The sequence below is a fragment of the Chrysemys picta genome, chromosome 14, assembly GCF_011386835.1.
Source record: "Chrysemys picta bellii isolate R12L10 chromosome 14, ASM1138683v2, whole genome shotgun sequence".
NCBI lineage: Eukaryota > Metazoa > Chordata > Testudines > Emydidae > Chrysemys > Chrysemys picta.
This window is the reverse complement of record NC_088804.1, coordinates 15,535,135-15,555,314: the sequence shown is the minus strand read 5'-3', so window position 1 is coordinate 15,555,314 and position 20,180 is coordinate 15,535,135. Positions and strand designations below refer to the sequence as shown.

The following is a 20,180-nucleotide window of genomic DNA, read 5'->3' as shown; positions in this document are numbered from 1 at the left end:
GCCTGAGCTCTCATATGGCATTTGAGGTCACCACACCAGCGTTTACCTCTCTTTTAGAATACATTAATTTAAAAAACACTGCAAAGCATCTGCCAGTTGTACATTACTGTCCGTTGCTTTGTATTTTCATTTTGTGTAGGTTTGTCAGCACCTGTTCCCAGGGGTAGAAAAGGAAAGAAAGTGAAGACTCAGGCTAGCACATTTGATATACATAAAGCAGAATGGCTTCGAAAATATAATCCGGAACATCTTCTGCAAGATGAAGGATATAAAAAACACATAAAGCATCACTGCAATAAGTAAGTACTAGTATAAATATGGGAATGTATTTTTTCAGTTCATATAAAGGATTATTTTTTCATTTAGTTCTTCATTGTTATACTCTTGAAAGATTAAAAAGTATATCTTAAAGAATAAAGAGGCGGCAGGGGGGCGGCGTTGATTTTTCCCCACCGATGATTTTACGAAGCAGAAAGTAACGAAGCTCTTGTAGTAGTAGTAGTAGCCTTTATGGCATTTTATTGTACATTTCCAAAGCATCTTACAAATATTAACTACTATTTTTTGTTTCCTTTCTTATTTGCCAACTTATCATTCTGTGAACAGAGATCTGGGAAGTCTGTTAATTCTGTAGAACCACAGAATTCACAGTTATGGGTGTTGTGCAGAAGGAGATACTAGCACCTGCTTGTGGGGCAGGCTTGTGGAGGGTGGGCCACACATCTCTGGGTGATGGTGTGGCACTTGCTGGTCTTTGTTGGCTCTTTCTTATTAAGAATGCACCTATTTGTCGGTGCCAAACATCTATCAAGCACACTGGGTTTGGGTGGCATGGAGCTGTCCATAAATGGCAGGAAGGAGTAGAAGCAGCCCTCTGTCTATCCCCTTGCTGCAAAATCTCAGCTTCTAAAATCTTACCATCGGTTCCCTGTTTTTCTTTCAGTATGGGGGTTTGTGTTGTTGGGTTAAGCTATATGTTGAGGTTACAGGCATTAGAAGATACAGATACATTTCAATTTTAAAACAGTTGCAAGGCATGGGACCATCTGGACTTTAGAGGTTGTTATGGGTTTGATTTAACTCAGTAAATAGCTAGGCTCAATCAATTTTATTAATCAAAGATTATTAGTCAAAGATTAAAACAGTGTAATACAGAAAGACCAATACATTACCACCAATCTGGGAGGCAGCAATGCAGTTTGTAAGCTCTCTCAAAATCTGAACTTCACTCTGGCTTTATTTATATTAGTGTTGAGGGTTTCGTCATTTCTTTGCATTACTTCTCATCTATTATCTTTGACATGTTTTGAAAGTCTTGCACAGACCCTGCATTAAACAGAGCAAAGTTTGTAACCTTGTTTATGATCTTGTTTTGACCATAGTATTCCAGAAATCGGCAAAACTTTAGAGACAGTCTTCACCAGTTATAGCTTGGAACAGAGGGCATGTTAGCTAATCAACAAAATTGTTCATCTGGTTCTTGTTCTCTGGAATGACTCTATAGCTAACACAGAGATTACAATACCTCACATCTCCTCTTGTTTAAACAGTTTAACATAAGTAAAAAGCATTTGGGGGGAAAGTGGAACATAAATAAAAGTTATAGTTCTACAAAAACACTATAAACCTTACAGACTTTTTCTTACTTGGCTCCATATTTGTGCTCCTGTCTGCTGTAGCCAAGCATAGCAGAATGCTGAAAGGCTTTTGGTTTGAGTGTATTTCTCAAGCCTTGTTGTATTCCTCTGTTGTATACAGAGTAACACAGCTATGCAAAGCTGCAAAGATTACAGCATGTAACTTTAGATTAATGTTAGTGTTCTAGAATTCAGCATGAATATAAAGCATTGTAAAATATAAGGAATTATTCTTATTAGGGCTGTCGATTAATCGCAGTTAACTCACGCGATTAACTCAAAAAAATTTCTCACCATGCTAAAAAAATTAATAGCAATTTTAGTCGCACTGTTAAATAATAGAATACCAATTGAAATTTATTAAATATTTGGATGTTTATCTACATTTTCAAATATATTGATTCTTCTTCGAAGAATCTTCTGCTTGCTCATGTCGATTTCATTCTAGGTGTGCGGCCATCAGAGATCTTTGCCTTAGTGGTACCTGTAGGGCTGGCTGTAGTGCCCGCTAGTGTGCCACACCCATGCTGTGGTATATTAGGCGCTGCCGGCCCACGCCCTCTTAGTTCCTTCTTATTGCCCATGGTGGTCAGTCGGAACGCCTCTCTTGCTTGTTTGAGCGAACGTTTTTTTTTCCATTGGACTTCGAGCCTTTTGTTTAATTGTAGTTAGTGTTTAGTAGCGTAGTTAGCTGTTAGCTAAGGTCCCGGCTGGGATAATAGGGCTCAAAAACAAAACAATGTAAAACTTTAGAGCCTACAAGTCCACTCAGTCTTACTTCTTGGGCAGCCAGTGGCTAAGAGAAACAAGTTTTGTTTACATTTATGGGAGATAATGCTGCCCGCTTCTTATTTGCAATGTCACCTGAAAGTGAAAACAGACGTTCACATGGCATTTTTGTAGCCGGCATTGGGAGGTATTTATGTGCCAGATACGCTAAACATTTGTATGCCCCTTCATGCTTTGGCCACCATTCCAGAGGGCATGCTTCCATGCTGATGACTCTCATTAAAAAAATAATTTGTTAATTAAATTTGTGACTGAACCCGTTGGGGAAGAATTGTATGTCTCCTGCTCTTTGTTTTCAGATGATGAGCCAGCATGTTGTTAGTTTTAAGAACGTTTTCACTGCAGTTTTGACAAAACGCAAAGAAGGTACCAATGTGAGATTTCTAAAGATAGCTACAGCACTCGACCCAAGATTTAAGAATCTGAAGTGCCTTCCAAAATCTCAGAGGGACGGGGTGTGGAGCATGCTTTCAAAAGTCTAAAAGAGCAACACTCCGATGCGGAAACTACAGAACCTGAATCACCAAAAAAGAAAATCAACCTCCTCCTTCGAGTGATTGCTCATGTCCATTCAACTTAGGTGTGTGTGCTCACCACATGCAGCAGTGCTGGAAGTTTTTCCCTCAGCAGTATCCACAGCAATATCTACACACACCTAAGTTGAATAGACATGAGCAACACATTTCGAAGAACACGAGTTATGGAAAAGGTAACTCTCTTTTCTGCTGGTGATATGACTCAGATGATGAAAATGATCATGCGTTGGTCTGCATCGCTTTGGATCGTTATCGGGCAGAACCCATCATCAGCATGGATGCATGTCCCTGGAATGGTGGCCCAAGCATGAAAGGGCATACGAATCTGTAGCACATCTGGAGTGTAAATATCTTGCGATGCCGGCTACAGCAGTGCCATGCCAACACTTGTTCTCACTTTCAGGTGACATTGTAAACAAGAAGCGGGCAGCAGTATCTCCTGCAAATGTAAAGAAACTTGTTTGTCTGAGTGATTGGCTGCACAAGAAGTAGGACTGAGTGGACTTGAAGGCTCTAAAGTTTTACATTGTTTTATTTTTGAATGAAGTTATTTTTTGTACATAACTCTACGTTTGTAAGTTCAACATTCATGATAAAGAGATTGCACTACAGTACTTGTATTAAGTGAATTGAAAAATACTATCTTATTTTTACAGTGCAAATATTTATAATAAAAAATAAATATAAAATTAGCACTGTATACTTTGTATTCTATGTTGTAATTGAAATCAATATTTTTGCAAATGTAGAAAACATCCAAAAATATTTACATAAATGGCATTCTATTATTGTTTAACAGTGCGATTAATAGCGATTATTTTTTTTAATCATGCGATTAATCACAATTAATTATGAGCTTACGCAGAGTTCTTGTGCTCAGAGTGATAGTGCTAACTATAAGGTAGAACAGATTGTTTAGCATTAATATTTAACACATATTTCAAGGAACCATTCAAGGTGAAGTGCCCTGTTAACATCTCTCCAGTCATAGAGGGGGGGAAAAAAGCTGAGTGGGGGATTTGGGAGCTTATACAGGGGCGGCGGGTGAACTGCCAGCTGGGGGAGGCCCTTAGCCGGCCCCGCCCCCTTCCCCGTCCGAAGACTTGCCCCCTTCCCCTAGCCACCCCTAACGCAGCCCTCCCGGCCACGCGTGCAGAGCGGGTGCATGCCCCCGCTCCCCCGAGCACAGGGCAGTCGGCGCGCAGCCTTCTCAGCCCCAATGCCCCCAGCCTCCTCCAAGCACAAGGCAGGCAGCCCCAGTGTCTCCTGCCCCCGAGTGCTGGGTGCTGGGCAGCCCCAGCGCCCTGCCCCTCCCCCCCCCCCCCCCCACCGCCCCAAGTCCCGGCTGTCCTAGCCCCAGCACACTGCCCTGAAAGAGGAGCATCCTGCCTGGGCTGGGGCCAAGGGAGAAGGGCAAGCCAGGAAGGGGGCTCAGGGAGGAGCGTGGGTGGGCCACGCTGGGCTGTTTGGGGAGGCACAGCCTTCCCCTGCCTATGTGACATGCAGCCCATGGGCTTATAGATGGTAGTAATAAGCAATAAATTCAATGTCTCTGGTCAGTCCATCATTGTTAGTATGTAGCAAAGTTATGAATTTAAGCTACCAAGCTCATCTTTTGAGGGTGTTCCTCCCACTCCCTCGTGAGTTTGAGGAGTTCCTGTTGCACGTAGTTCCCTCAAAGGGGCAGACGGGCCATTTGCTGGATGTTGAAAGGTTCTTGCAGGGGGCAGGAGGCTTGTCCAGCGTGGCTCTTGTTCTCCCTGCTGCTCTGGAAGCTTCCAGTAGAGTGTATGGCCGTGGTGCTGCTGCTGCTTTGCTATACGCCTGGCTTTCTAGAATGTTCTATTGGTGGGCTGCCAACATTTTTCCTGAGGAATACAAGTGAGGGAAGGGAAATGGCAATTTTTAACAGTTTATAACTCAGCCAAACCTGAATAGAATTGCAGGGGACAAGGTTAGAAACATGCCTTGACTTTCAAAGGCTTGTTGCAAAGAATGGAGGTCTTAGAGGTTCTCAGGTAAAGGTTGTACGAATCTTAAATGTTAGGCAGTCTAAATATACAATCACTGCCAGTTACCTCTGTATTTCAGGAAAAAGCAGCATTGCAAAAAACCCAATAACTAGTTAATTTCACAAAAAAGCCTTCCAAACATAAATCTTGATAGAGTTCTAATGTCTGTTTCTTATGTGTTTGTTTTTAGGGTCTTGCTTCGAGTACGAATGCTGTATTACTTAAAACAAGAAGTCATTGGTAATGAATGCCAAAAAGTGTTTGATGGAGTTGATGCCAGGTGAACTATACTGAAATTTTTTTGCTTGTTTTTAAATGTAAACTATTAAGTAAGAATACCTCACAGGGAACAACAAATAACATTTACAATTTTTGCCCATGAAAAAACTGTTTCTGTTGTATTTACTTTTTTATCATTAGCAATTCTAAGTTTGAGGAAATATAAATATATTTAGGACAAATACAAATTCACCTGATTTATACTCTGTCAGCAGGATTCCCATGCTTTTTAGTGGTAGAATTCAGATAATGGGTCTCTTTTTACTCTCATTGAAGGTAATGACAAAACTTCCATTGGTTTCAGTGCTATCAAAAGCAATTTATATGCTTTAATTTAGCTGCAAATTACCAAAGCGCTCAGTCCTCAGTGGAAAAATTGTCGTTTTCATTCATGTTGCACTGTTTATGATTTATGCATCTGTCAGCGCTTTTTTTTTTTTTTTCTTGGATTGCCAGCTTTTGTAAAAGAGAATGTGGCCTATATACTCTTGAGTCTTTTAACCAACATGGAAACTGTGAATAAAATGATGTTTAGCTTGTTGATCAGAGGCTAGCTTTTGTGTGTTTGGACATGTAAAATTACTGGTGCTTTCTATTAAAAATTGAAGTATAAGATGTGAAATAACAAAGACAAATTAAATTTCATCCTTCCTTGTGTAGATTTACGTTTGTTTTATTGGTGAATTTTTCAGTGAAGTTGATGTTTGGGTCCCTGAGCCAGAGCATTCTGAGGTCCCTGCAGAATGGTGGGATGCAGATGCAGATAAATCCCTCCTAATTGGAGTTTTTAAGCATGGTAAGTAATAAGGATGACTGGATGACTAAATATATATTTTTTTTTCCCTGACACAAACCTTTCCTTTTATGCCTTCTTTTAAAAAATCACTTGTATGTTATTGCTTCTTTCCATTCAGGCTATGAAAAGTACAACACTATTAGAGCAGATCCCGCACTCTGTTTCTTGGAAAGGGTGGGCAAACCAGATGAGAAAGCAGTTGCTGCTGAACAAAGAGCAAATGATTACATTGATGGGTATGAATGTTTCAGTTTTGTTACAAGCTGTTTGATGTAAACTGAACTAAACTTATACACTGGGCCTGATTCTCTTCTCACGCTGTTTTTACACCAGTGTAAGTTGATTGGTGTAAATGGCATTATTTCTGGTGTATTCCAGTGTAAGTGAAAAGAAAATCAGGCCCAGTGTATTTTATAGCACAATATTTAGACATGGGAATTGATTGGTAACATAAGGTTATCCATGCAGCGGTGATAGTGCTTTGCATTGCTATATGAGAGATGTGAGTTTGATTCTTCAGGACAAAAGCCAGCAGAAATTGGGAGTGCTACCACATTAGTCAACTTTTCCTCTAGAGGCCAGAAATGTCTAGTGTTGCTAAATAGCAACCCCTTTAAATCAATTTGAGTAGCATTGATAACTTCCAAAGAGGAGGAGTAGTTCATTTTTCATGAGACAGGGGTTGGTGGCCACAATTTAGGGCCACAGATAGAAGACCTCTTGGAAAGAGGGAAAATGTTGAAGCCATAGTTCCTGTTGTAATGTTTTTTCCCCTCCAAAGTACAGTGACTGAGATTTCCCAGTAGAAAATTAACCAGAGAATAAATCCATCTTGATTTAGAATTGCTTTGCATAATACAAGCAGAATAGATCCTCTTAAAAGAGTATTAAAATAGATTATTTTGCTGTGTTGAAATTTTAACAGGGATGTAGAAGATCCAGAATATAAACCAGCCCCAGCAATGTTTAAAGATGATATGGAGGTACGGTATGCATCTTCTTTTTAGTTCTTTCTATCATAATGAAAATGTTACTTCTAACTTCATAGAGCTAGTTATTTTAACATTTAAACTTCAAGGGGGAGAAGGGATAGCTCAGTGGTTTGAGCATTGGCCTGCTAAACCCAGGGTTGTGAGTTCAATCCTTGAGGGGGCCACTTGGGGATCTGGGGCAAAATCAGTACTTGGTCCTGCTAGTGAAGGCAGGGGGCTGGACTCAATGACCTTTCAAGGTCCCTTCCAGTTCTAGGAGATGGGATATCTCCATTAATTATTATTATAACATTTTTAATATTTCCTATACATGCACAGCTTAAGTATAAGTCTCATAGAAGTCTTTTAAAAAGTATTTTTGTGTGATCCCTTCATATTAAAGATGCCTTAATAGCCAATTGTCTAAAATATAATGTAATACTATTATTCTTATTTTACTTTTATTAGTTATCTACCTAAGGTGTGTGTTGTTTAATTAAGTCTCTGATGGATTCATATTTTTGATTTATTTCAAAACTTGGATTTTTTAGGATGATGCTTCATCGCCAGGAGATCTAGTAATAGCTGATGGAGGTAAAGTAAATTAAATTTCATATATGATGGTTATTGTTAACATATAGTATCCTATCATGCTGGACTACATCATATCTTGGCGCAGCCCTGCTTTGGGGGTAGTGCAGAACCCGAGGCACCATCAATAATTGACTTGTTTCTTTGATTTTGTTTGATTTTCTTTTAATATAGATGGTCAGATGATGGAAGGAGACAAAATTTATTGGCCCACTCAGTCTGCTTTAACAACACGTCTGCGCCGCCTAATAACAGCCTACCAACGTACTAGTAAGAACAGGCAGGCCCAGCAAATCCAACCAACATTTCCAGTTCAGGCCACTGTGATGCAGCCTCCATATGAAGAAGCTGCTCTAAATCCAAAAATGGCAGCCAAGATTGAAAGGCAACAAAGGTTTGTGCAAAGTAAAAGTATTCAGTTTAAACGCATGAACCTATAGAAACTCAATAAGACTTCAAATTTTTTTAAAGTTGTAGTCACTAATTGTCACAGGTGATAATATTAAGAACATTACTAAATGTCCAAACTTGATTGATGTTTTTTTTTTCTTTCTATTGCCAACCAAGATGGACAAGAAGAGAAGAAGCTGATTTTTACAGGGTTGTATCCACATTTGGAGTGGTGTTTGATCCTGACGGGGGTCGATTTGACTGGACAAAATTTAGAGCCATGGCTAGGCTACATAAGAAAACAGATGAGAGTTTAGAGAAGTACTTGTATGCATTTATGTCTATGTGCAGGAGAGTCTGTCGCCTTCCCTCAAAAGAAGGTATGTATCGTAGGAAAATAGAGTACAGTATGTTTTAAAAATATTTTTTGAATCATGTAGTTGATACTGATCATACAAAATATTGTTTGTTTCCTCTTTCCAAAAAGCTACAACTTTTTTCCCAAAATTTTATTAGGGGAGAAGAAAATGGGGGAAAGTGTGTGGAGCATGAGGTCAATGTTTTGTGGGACTTGGGTGTTAACTGGTTAATGTCATCTGCTTGTAATCTGCATTACAAGGTTTTGTTTGCCAGATACTCCCATTTGTTTTATTTTTATACAGAACTTGTAGACCCAACCATTTTTATCCAACCAATTACAGAGGAGCGTGCTTCTCGGACCTTATATCGCATTGAACTCCTGAGGAAGGTACGAGAACAGGCCCTCCGACATCCACAGTTGTTTGAACGCTTGAAACTTTGTCAGCCAAATCCAGACTTGCCAGTCTGGTGGGAGTGTGGGACTCATGACAGGGATTTACTTATTGGAGCTGCTAAACATGGGGTTAGCAGAACAGACTATCACATTCTTCGTGATCCTGAACTCTCATTTATGTCTGCCCAGAGGAATTACAGTCAGAATAAAGTGGCGCTATCAAGGACTTCTACTCCACTTTTACATCAGTATCAGATGGCATTGTCTGCGTCTCCTCTTACACCTCAGTCAAGATTGCCAGATACTAAAGGGAATGCTCTTGAGGATACAAAAGTTAAAAATGAAAACCTTAAAGAGGACCCTCAGTCGTCTGAAGAGGAATCTATGTCTACTGAGGAAACACGGACAATGATGAAATCTGAACCTTTGAGCCCCAAAAATGGCACGCCATTACAGACTACAGATCACAAACCTGGTGTGAAGAGTGAAACTGACAGGCGTATGGTTGCAGCAAGGACAGAGCCCCTAACTCCAAACCCTGCTTCCAAAAAACAGAGAGTCAACAAAAGAGGGTCAGACTCTAGTTCTGATTCTGACTCTGATTCAGACAGATCATCCTGTTCTTCCAGGTCATCTTCATCGTCCTCTTCCTCTTCCTCTTCTTGTTCACGCTCCCGATCAGGATCCAGCTCTTCATCCTCTTCCTCTTGTTCTTCAGCATCCTCCTCCTCTTCATCATCTTCATCTTCATCATCGTCATCATCGTCGTCATCATCTGAAGAGAGTGACAGTGATGACGAAGAGGCACAAAAGCGAGGTAAGTGGTAAAGTCTTATTGCTACATCATAATTTAAAAAGTAAAAATACTGAATATTGAATTGAAATACATATAAAAGGCGTAGGAATAGGAGAATACATAGTAAAAGCAAATATTCTACACTTCCCATCGCTTCCTACCAAGGCCTCTGTAGATTCAGTGAGTCACGTTGACTGATTTCATAGAGAACTGTGTTCAGCATTCAACTCAGGTGTGGGAGGAAGGATGAATTGTCAGAATTTCTGTAAAAAAAATGTTTCCCCTCTTCTTCCCCATTTCTTTTCTTTCCTCCCATATTTAGGTTCTTTTGGTGCCTCTTCTGTTTTTCCTTCCTCATTCATCCCTTGTCCCACATTACTGCACCACTCCTAGGAATCTTTTGGAAACTCACAGACCTACAATCTGCCAAAGACCATTAAGAGTAATTTGAGGTACTGTCTCAGCACCCACCTATGGGCATGAGGGGACCAGTCTTGGTTACCAAACTTAGATATCTAGAGCAACAGGTCCTCCTTTTATAAAATCTCCCTTTTGTTTCTGTGCCTCCTGTCCCTTCCTTTTGTTTCCCCAACACTCTATTTGTCTCTTCTTTACCTCATCTTAAAGTATTTCCTGAAGCAGCAAAGTATCATGCCATGTAATGCTTTCCCAATAGCAGAAAGAATTGCGACAATAAGAACCGTATTCTACCAAAGTGTTAGTTCAAAGATTGTCATGACAGGAATTAGACAATGGGAGGAGCATGATTCTCAATGTCTTGAACTAAATTCAACTGTTTTACTGTTAAGAATATAACTCTCTGCTCTGTTTTCTGTGATGGAGAGAAAAATACATTAAAAGTGCTAATATTCAAGATCTGCTTTAGATTGGTTTCCACTACGAGTACAACAAATGTTATATAATGGTGATCATTAACTTTCTGGCAGTAGAGTTGGGTTGTGTGGGTTAGGAGAGATTTCCCACCATTAAAGGTAAGGTTTTAGGCTGCAACACCAAGGGTCAGTTATGAAGTTAGGTGCAAATATGTAATTTGTTACTATGGGATATTAGCATATTATATAAGTGGTGTATGCTCATTCATTTATGCTTGTCTGACACAGTGCAACATGTATTTGCATTCACTGACAAATTTTCAAGCATTTTTGCACTGATATTCAGAAAATCTAAATGAGATTGTGGATTAGTGTAGGACCTAGGAACACATAAGATACAATTTTCAAAATCAGCTGTGTGGCTTGGGAGCAGTAGGTCCATGGTGGGTTTTTTTCAATAGGATATGTGTTCCTGTGTTATTTAGGTACCTTTGAAACTCTCATCCATAGCAAATCTATTGATACATTTCATGTGGTAAAAATCTTGACTATAGTATGTATTTGGCTTAGCAACATGAGGCCTAACAGTCAACTAGATGGCATGTCTCTGTCTGAAGCATTGTGACATCAGAAATAAATCAGCTAGTCATCACTCTCACCCTCCAGTTCATTTGCATACTCAATTCTGTTGGTCAAAATGAATCAGGAAATGAAACTGGCAGTCAGAACTAAGAGAGTTGGGGTGGCATAGGAGTTTAGGACTGCAATAGAGGGGCTGTTCTAGATCAATGGTTCTCAAACTTATTTGATTGCATACCCCTTCTTTGTGTCCGTAGCAGTTTCTCCCCCTGGACCACATCGCTCTCTAGCCACTCAGCTCTGAAGGCAGAGCAGAGAGCAGCAGCTGCTGGCCAGGCATCCAGCTCTGAAGGCTGCGCCACCACCAGCAGCAGTGGAGACGTAAGCATGGTATGATACTGCCATTCTTTATTTCTCTGCTGTTGCTGGTGGCAGCGCTGCCTGGCAGACATCTGCAGCTCTCTGGCCACCCAGCTCTGAATAAGTGCAGTCAGTTTTTTTTTTCCCCTCCAGCTTCTCATTCCCCCTCCTCCCCCCCAGAATATATTCCGTGCTCTCATCCAGGTTTGAGAACCTCTGTTCTAAATCAGGAGCTATATTGGCTGAGTAGGAATGAGACGAGATTTGCACTGAGGCTCCCTCATTTACCTTTTGCCTACTTAAAACTGTTTTAGTAGAATCTCTCTGCCTTGACTGTCAAGGAGGGAGATGGCTAAGGTAAACAACAGGCTAGTATTCAGGTTTAAGGCTAAGGTTAGAGTTACTGACTGAGTAACCTCTGATGTTGCAATGCTCCTCTGCCTGCAGGACCAAATGGGCATTGTCAAGGGGATGTTGTTGATAAGAAACTGATAAAACAAAGGAGACGAGGAGGAGTGGCTTAGACAATTTAACAATAAAATTTAGGGTTAGTGGCAGTATCCTGTAAAATTGCTGCAGGTTCAGGTAATAGGGACTGTATTCCTGCCCTTTCCTGCCAGTTTAGCCTATGTAACCAATGATGTGTCTGACCTTCTAGTTGTAAAATGTTAGCTAGGAAGTGTAAATCAGTCTGTCTGACTTTCTGTTGCTGTTTAATTAGAAATTTCCATTTTAAAGATTTGGTAACTGCTGGAAGGTTCTCTTAACTTCAGTGCAATTCATTATGCACCATCTCTTTAATATGTAAGGTTTTTTTCATGTGTAGTACACCATTCATAGCACCTTTTGTGCAGCTGTCCTATATATTGCACACTTGAAAGACGCTAGTATTTTAGACCTATCTGTTGTGTTCGAACTGTTTTGAGAGGACAGTATTTGTAACAAATGCCTCACTATGTAGTGATTTTAGTCTTGGTTACTAAACCATTGTTAATATTTCCATTATTTCTATAATCCCAGGATTTGCATGCTTAGCAACTATACTATTCTGCATGAAAACAATACTTCAGTTGATGGAAGGGATAGCCAAAACACTTCTACCTCCACCCTACTTACAGGGGTCTCTAGAGCAGTGTTTCTTTCAACCTTTTTGATACCAGGGACCTTTCTGCTGCCTTTCTAAACTGTGTCAGGGAGATCTGAGTGACTGGTGCTGGTCCACAGAGAGGTCATTGAGAAACTCTGCTCTAGAGGAAGAAAGTTTTCAGCAGGCTCTACGTTTTGGACTGCATGGAAGGGGCGGGGGGAATACTGGAAAAATGGGTTACATATCTGTTTGAAATAGAGAGGTTTTTGGTGGTCCCAAGCATTCAAAATCCATTTCAGTTTTTGAAGTATTAATATTTAGGAGTTGAGATTTGACATGGATGTTATGAGTTATCTTTTGTTATCTAGGGCATTCTCACCCTTGTATTGTGGCTGCTTGGTGCTGTGCCACAAGTAGATTCTGGGTGCAAAGCCAGCTTAGGCACCATGAGATGATATCCCCTCAGTCTCCCTTGCACAGGGGGATCGTCTGGTGGTGTGGAGCTAAGTTAGTCATTAATTGTGTTTAGAGAAAGGAGATGTTGCTAGGACTGTACTACACCCTGCTGATTCCAACTTGCCTTATCAGTTCATTGGTGCTATTGGCAGGTGGTACAATTGACAGCATCTTTCAGACTGTGCTGAATTATGCTTGGGACCATCCTGATGCACATCTGGCCCAGGATCAGGGAGTGGCAGGGGAGGGCTCAGCGAAGAGGCTGTGTGGTCCTCTACCATAGAAAACTTGTAATATTTTGGCAAATAAGTGGTGGGTAGCATTTTTTATCAATATTTTATGATTAGAGTGATAATGGAAACATTTTTTGTAGAAAGTAGAGTGTTGTGATACAAATGCTTTTTCTACAAAAATAAAAAACCTCACCCACTCACACCCACCCATCCTCCGTAACTTAACCACACAATGCACAGATAAAATACGATATTAACTGATTTAAAGCAATGAAAATCTCCATCTTTCGCTCACTTATGTACACAATTGTAATCTTGCATTTTTTGTTACACATAAGTTTGAGTCTTGCAGAATTATCTGACATTGCTCTTGCATCTGTGGCTGTTAGTTTAAAAATATGTCTGGCCTTGCTACAAGGAAATTTATACTATGCAAACACAGAGACATAATATCCCTGATGTTCTTCTTCTGTTGGAGATGGTCTGGAAGAGGAAAGAAATGAAAAAAATGGAAGTTGGAATGTGGGAAAAATAGGTGAGGATCAGGGGAGAAGAAGAAACAGTGGAATGTTAGTTGAATAGAAACTCAGATTTTAAAAATGTATGTTTAAAATTGTAATTATGTAGACACATTTAAAAAAAATTGGGGGGGGGGGGCAGATGGAGCCTTGTACACCCCATCCAATAAGTGAAATGGACCACATATAAAAAGTAATATCCCCTCAATAGATTTACCACACTCTGGTAACAACCACTTTGCTTTCCATGCTTACTTTTCTGTTTAAAAATGGAATTGATTTATGTCTTGAACTCACATTTCGTTTCACTTCAAAATGAAATGTGCGTGTTCTAAAAAGTACACAAGGGATTTCATATCAGACTTTAGCAAGCAACCTGTTTTGAAATCTCTGAATACTTCACATGTTAAGCTCTAGAAAAGAGCATAGGAATATAGTTATGTGCAGAGTAGTAGTAGTTCACAATTTACATAGAAGAGCCTCAGCACTCCTAATTTAAAAATCAGCCTTGCATATACCCAGAATAAAAATTTCATTTTTCATTTTATATTAGTGTTCAAATTTTTCTTTCCAAACCTTTACATACTTGGTATGAGCATCCTAAAAAAAAAAAGGTATATTTTTCTATACAGCTTCAAGTTATATGTAGTACTTTCCTTTAGCAGAAGGAACCCCTCACATCAAAGCATATGACGAAGAGAGTGTAGCCTCTCTGAGCACAACACAAGATGAGACCCAGGACTGTTTCCAGTTGAACAACGGGACACCAAATTCCAACTATCTCTTGCAAGGTGGATATATGTTGGCTGCATCCTATTGGCCAAAGGTAAGTTTGTAATACCATTTTCAAGCTCAAATGTGATAGCTGGGTCATTTTTCTTGGGGGGTTGATGAGTTAAAATAGCAAGCTGGTGGTAAATCCTATTGTAACTATGCCAATATGAAGTTTTGGGTTTCGACTCAGACCAGTCGGGTTCTGTCACTGCCTGGTCTGGAACTCTGGATGTCTTAAATGCTATGCTGCTGTGGCTTACCAACAGCCGGCATACACAGGGTGACGCCAAGACCCTCCCTGTCCTGTATTTTCTCCAAAATGTCTGCCCTGTAGTGTCCAGTCCTCTCACCAAAAACTTACAGAAGTTAAGTTTGCTGCTCCCTTCAAGAGACAGTACCCAGAAGCTTATTACCTTAACTGGGGTTAACACATTGAGTTGGTGTATAGTATAAATAAAACAAGTTCATTAAACAAGCAAACAAAAGTAAAAATATGCTTCTAAGATTAAAACTTAATTTCAACAGGTTGCAATCTTTGCTTAAGCAGTTTTCTCATCTATATTCAGTTCCCAGAGACTTCAAACTGCTTGGTTAAAGGATCCACCATTCTGTGATTTCAGGAGCTCTGGCCCCTTTAGTCTCTCATGTGACAGAAGGCAAAATGGCTCTCTCTTTATATCTTCCCAAAGTTCAGTGATGCTGCTTCAAGAGGCAGGAAGGCTTCGGGAGCGGAGGGTGCACTCTCCATACCCCATCGAGATTAAGTGGTCATCTTTCCCCACTTGCTCTCCTGATGGCTTTGTTTACCATGCATGTAAATGTCCTTTTCTTTGTCTTTGGTCACACCTTGCTTAATTTACACCAGAAACACATTCAAGCAATGTGAAAACACACTCAGTTAATGCTCAGGCGCAGCATCTGTAGCTTCCCTTAAAGATATCCCTGTTACTGAAATCTGCAGAGCAGCAACCTGGCACTTTGTACATGCCTTCACTAGACACTGTGTACAGGGTGTGAACAACTGCGTCTGATGCAAAACTACCCTGCCTAGAGAAGCAATCGGTTATGTCATAGGTTTCTAGGCACCTGCCTCCTTAGAGAGACAGCTTGTGAATCGCCAATAGTGCACTACACATAGGGACAATCCCTGGAAGGAGGAGGGTGGGTAGTAACAGGAGTTTTTTGAGATATCGTTTCCCTATATATAGTGCACTACCTCCCCTCTTTCCCCGCTCCCTAGTCTCCTAGTGGGAACTGGCGGTAGAGAAGGAACTGAGATGGTGGCAGTCTGGCAATCACCCCTTTTATTCCCTTGATGCGGTGCACAAGGGGAGCAGAGGCACATGGGTGGACCAGATGGACAGTTCTAGGTAAAAATCTATAGTTTTTGGAGTGCTTGCTCATGTCCATTCCATATTAGGTGTGTGTGCTTGCTACATGCAACAGTGCCGGAAGTTTTTCCCTTAGCAGTATCTGTAGGGGACTGGCTCTGGTACCCTCTGGAGTGGCACCCGCATGGCGCGGTATAAGGGGTACCACCAGCTCCCCCCACTCCGAGTTCCTTCTTGCTGCTTCACGGTTCTGGAACTTCTGCTGCTTCAGCTAGCTTTCGCTTAGTTCAGTGTGTCTCAAAAACGTTTCTTTTTAAAATAGTTGTATATAGTTTAGTATTTACCCTTAGTATTAGTTCTTGTTAGTTGGTCCCAGACGGGATTCAGCCTAGGGACGGGGCATGCCTTGATCCCCAAGCTTTAAACCATGCCATCATTGTAAGTGTCCCATGCCCATCAGCGACCCACACGTTAGCTGTTAAGGTGTCTAGGAGAAGGACACATAAGTGACACGTGTTGCATCTGTAAGTCGTCCAAACCCAAAATGAAAAAGGAGAGAGAGACATCCATCTCGGGGCTCTCCTCACCCCAGCACCCGCTGATGCCATCTACGAGCCGGCACCGATCCCCCTCTCCAGTCAAGAAGCTCAAGAGGTCCGCGAGGGGAAGATCTCCCACTTACCGTAGGGAAAGGAGAGGGCCGGAGGCAAGCCAAGACCCGTGCTGGGCGGCTCAACACCTCCATCAGGGAGTTGGGTCCCAGCTCATGTCGAGCGGTCGAGCCCCTCCCATACTATGCCTGCCACACCGGACAGTGACGAGGGCTTCCGTCAACTCGAAGTCCCATCGACGCCCGAATCCCTGCTGGCAGTGCAGGAGATCCTGATGCTACCGGCGAATGACAAAAAGTATACGTTCGTTCTGGTCCAAAGGATAGAGTTCATCGGAGCGGTGCTCAACTTGACCTGCGCCAGAGCATTCCTGCTGCTAGGAAGGTAACAGATGTTGATGGACCTCATCACGGAGGTCTCCACATTCCCCCTCACTATGGCCAGGGTTTTCCTGTGCCTGCTGGGTCACATGGCAGTGTGCACATACGTTGTCCACCATGCCAGGCTCCGGATGCGGCCCCTGCTGCAATGGCTGGTGACGGTCTATTCCCAGTCCAGGGATCACCTGGACAAGGTCGTTACCATTTCCCCCGACAGTACTCGCCTCACTGCAGTGGTGGACCGATCGCACGACCATCCTACAGGTGGTTCTGTCCGATATCCCCCATCACTCCATCGAATTGGTATCAGACACCTCAGACTTCAGCTGGGGCGTGCACCTCGGCGACCTCCAGACCCAGGGTATGTGGTCCCCTGAGGAGATGGTATTACACGTAAACGTCAAAGAACTTAGGGTGGTCTGCTTGGCATTCGGAGTCTTCCTACCTTACCTGTCGGGCAAGGTAGTGAGAGTCTGACGGACAATTCGGCCTCGATGTTCTACATCAACAGTCAAGGGAGAGCATGTTCGTAGATTCTCTGCCAAGAGGCACTCTGTCTTTGGGACTTAGACATCAGCCATGAAATTCATCTGGAAGCTTGTCACTTCCCTGGCATCAAGAAAACACTAGCAGATCACCCAGCAGGACCCCACGAATGGTTGCTTCACACGGAGGTAGACTGCATGATCTTTCAGGTGTGGGGAACTCCCCAAGTGGACCTGTTCGCCACCAGGCTAAACAGGAAATGCCACCGGTTTTGTTCGCGGCCAGGCCTGGGCAAGGACTCCCTCTCCGATGCCTTTCTCCTGTCGTGGTCAGGGAACCTGATGTATGCGTTCCCTGCGATTCCTCTCATCAGCAGGGTCCTGGCAAAGATCAAGAGAGAGAAGGCACAGGTTATCATGGTCGCCCCGGCTTGGGCTCGCCAGCACTGGTTTGGCACGCTCGTGAACCTGGCAGCAGCCCCTCCCTAGCCCCTGCCCAACTGTTCCTGCCTGCTCCTCTTGTGGAAGGTCTCCTTCCTGGTGGCAATTGCATCAGCTCGAAGGGTCTCTGAAATCAGAGTGCTTACGTCAGAGCCACCCTACACCGTGTTCTATAAGGACAAGGTTGAACTGCGACTGCACTCTGCCTTTTTACCAAAGGTAGTTTTGCAGTTTCACGCTAATTAGGACATATTTTTACCGGTCTTCTTCCCAAAACCTCATAAATCTGATAAGGAGCTCAGGTTACACACTCTGGATGATAAGAAAGCACTAGCCTTTTATATAGAAAGAACTAAGTCGTTCTGTAAGTCGACACAATTTTTCATCACAGTAGTGGACAGAATGAAAAGCCTACCTGTTTCTGCTCAGAGAATTTCCTCTTGGATCACCACCTACATCAGGTTTTGTTATGAACAGGCAAAGGTACCACTGCTGGCGATCATTCCCGCCCATTCCACCAGAGCGCAGGTTTCGTTAGCAGCCTTCCTGGCCCAGGTGCCAATTCAAGATATCTGCAAGGCCGCTACCTGGTCATCCATCCATACCCATTGCACCCAGCAGGTTCGGGATGATGCCAGCTTTGGCAGAGATGTGTTACTATTCTGAGCTTACCTCCAGGGATACCGCTTGTGAGTCACCTAGAATGGAATCGACATGAGCAAGCACTTGAAGAAGAAAAAAGGTTACCTAGCTCTCGTAACTGCTGTTCTTCAAGATGTGTTGTTCATGTCCATTCCATAACCGGCCCTCCTACCCCTCTGTCCGAGTTGCCGGCAAGAAGGAATTTGGAGGACATAGGGCTGGCGGCGCCTCATATACCAGGACTCCAGAGCTGGCCCTACGGATACCAGTAAAGCAAAAAATTCCAACAATGGTGCATGTGGGCACGCACACACCTAGAACGGAATGGACATGAGCAACACATCTTAGAACACCAGTTACAAGAGGTAACCAGTAACCATTTTTTACTGCATGGTGAGTAAATTTATCCTTTTGCATGCATCAGTGGCTTATTCTCAACTGCACTAGTGGAAAACTAAGAAGATTTTGTAATTTGTTAAAATGTGTACTTAAAATACAAACTTTAATCCTAGTGTTTAGTATACTTTTGACAACTGCCTTCACAGTGGAAAAGCATAGAGATTATTTTAAAAATGAAAGATTAGATTAGCTTTGACACTTGAAGTCAAAATCAGAGGACCCAAGGGAAATACTTTATGGGCCTCTAAAGCCAATCCTGTTTTCACAGTCCCCTGCTATGCTTATGGGTACATTTGGCTTATAAAATCACCTAGTTCTTGGAGGTGCTAGTTGGATTTTAAGTAGATTCAACTTCATTTTTGAATTTTCTGGGATTTATATTTTATTCAGTAGTTCTAAAGTTATTTTAACACAATTTTATAAAATGTAAGGTCACTGATATAATTCTTCTACATGCTACTTTCCAAAGAATCTGCGTTCCCCTCTACAAAACCGCTTTAAATTATGTAGTTACCGATAACACAGTCTTAGGGTACATCTTCACTACCCGCTGTATCGGCGGGTAGCAATCGATTTATCCGGGATCGATATATTGCGTCTTATTAAGACGCGATACATCGATCCCCGAATGCGCTCACCGTCGACTCCGGAACTCCACCAGAGCGAGCGGCGGTAGCACAGTCGACGGGGGAGCCGCAGCCATAAATCCCGCGCCGTCTGGACCCCAGGTAATTCGATCCAAGATACTTCAACTTCAGCTACGCTATTCACGTAGCTGAAGTTGCGTATCTTGGATCAATTCCTCCCCCCCCCCCCCCCCGACCCCCCAGTGTAGACCAGCCCTTAGAGTAAAATTTCATTGTATTTGTTAAAGGCATGTATTATATTCAAAAAATAGCTATTGGTTTCTTAATTTGCAGTGATAAAGATCTCATTCACCAGAGGCAGGCATGGATTGGACTGAGGCTTGAAAATACGCAGCCAGATTGGAAGCTTCTGATGAAGGCATTGCTTTCAGAAGTCAAGCAGTTTAGGGAGAGCCTGAAAGGGAACTTCATGACAAAGGAAGAGACGAAAAGGGTGGGGGAGCTCAGAAGAGAGAGATTAGTATTAGTATTGGAAATTCAGGAGCTTTTAATCTCCACTATATTAACGTCACGAATATTTTTCTTAAAAAAACTTTGATTTCAATGTTCATGATTTTCAATTTTTAAGAGCTCCACTTGAGCTCTTAAACAATCTAACTTTCATAGGGAAGGTGGAAGGCCAATTTATGAACACCCACAAATAGAGGCATAACAAAACAACTAATCATTTTTGAAAATGTAGGCCCTTGTTCTGAATATAGTGGTGTAGAACATAATCAGGATTAGGAGAGAACTGTAAAGAGCATTTTATATATTGGGCAGCTTTAGTGTTCACATATCTTGGACAAATATGTATGCTCTAACGGTATCCGCAAACTTTATGGATTTTATTTTTATATTACATAGCTTCTAA

At 41.9% G+C, this 20,180-nt stretch overlaps 1 protein-coding gene across 35 annotated transcripts in view; it reads left to right on the top strand.

Moving 5' to 3' along the window:
- CHD9 (chromodomain helicase DNA binding protein 9) overlaps positions 1-20,180 on the top strand; it is a 186,344-nt gene that overhangs the window by 139,803 nt on the left and 26,361 nt on the right. For 31 of the 35 annotated variants that reach the window (XR_010592546.1, XM_065567062.1, XM_042852265.2 and 28 more), the window contains 10 exons: positions 140-299; positions 5,165-5,254; positions 5,946-6,049; positions 6,168-6,285; positions 6,975-7,032; positions 7,572-7,614; positions 7,786-8,005; positions 8,179-8,381; positions 8,664-9,572; positions 14,280-14,443. Coding sequence is in view for 34 of the 35 variants with exons in the window: in XM_065567062.1 (XP_065423134.1) it covers positions 140-299; positions 5,165-5,254; positions 5,946-6,049; positions 6,168-6,285; positions 6,975-7,032; positions 7,572-7,614; positions 7,786-8,005; positions 8,179-8,381; positions 8,664-9,572; positions 14,280-14,443 (2,069 nt within the window). In the remaining variant the exon portion in view is untranslated. The remainder of the gene's footprint in view (positions 1-139; positions 300-5,164; positions 5,255-5,945; positions 6,050-6,167; positions 6,286-6,974; positions 7,033-7,571; positions 7,615-7,785; positions 8,006-8,178; positions 8,382-8,663; positions 9,573-14,279; positions 14,444-20,180) is intronic. The other 4 variants (XM_065567058.1, XM_065567051.1, XM_065567054.1 and 1 more) reach the window with 1 other exon arrangement.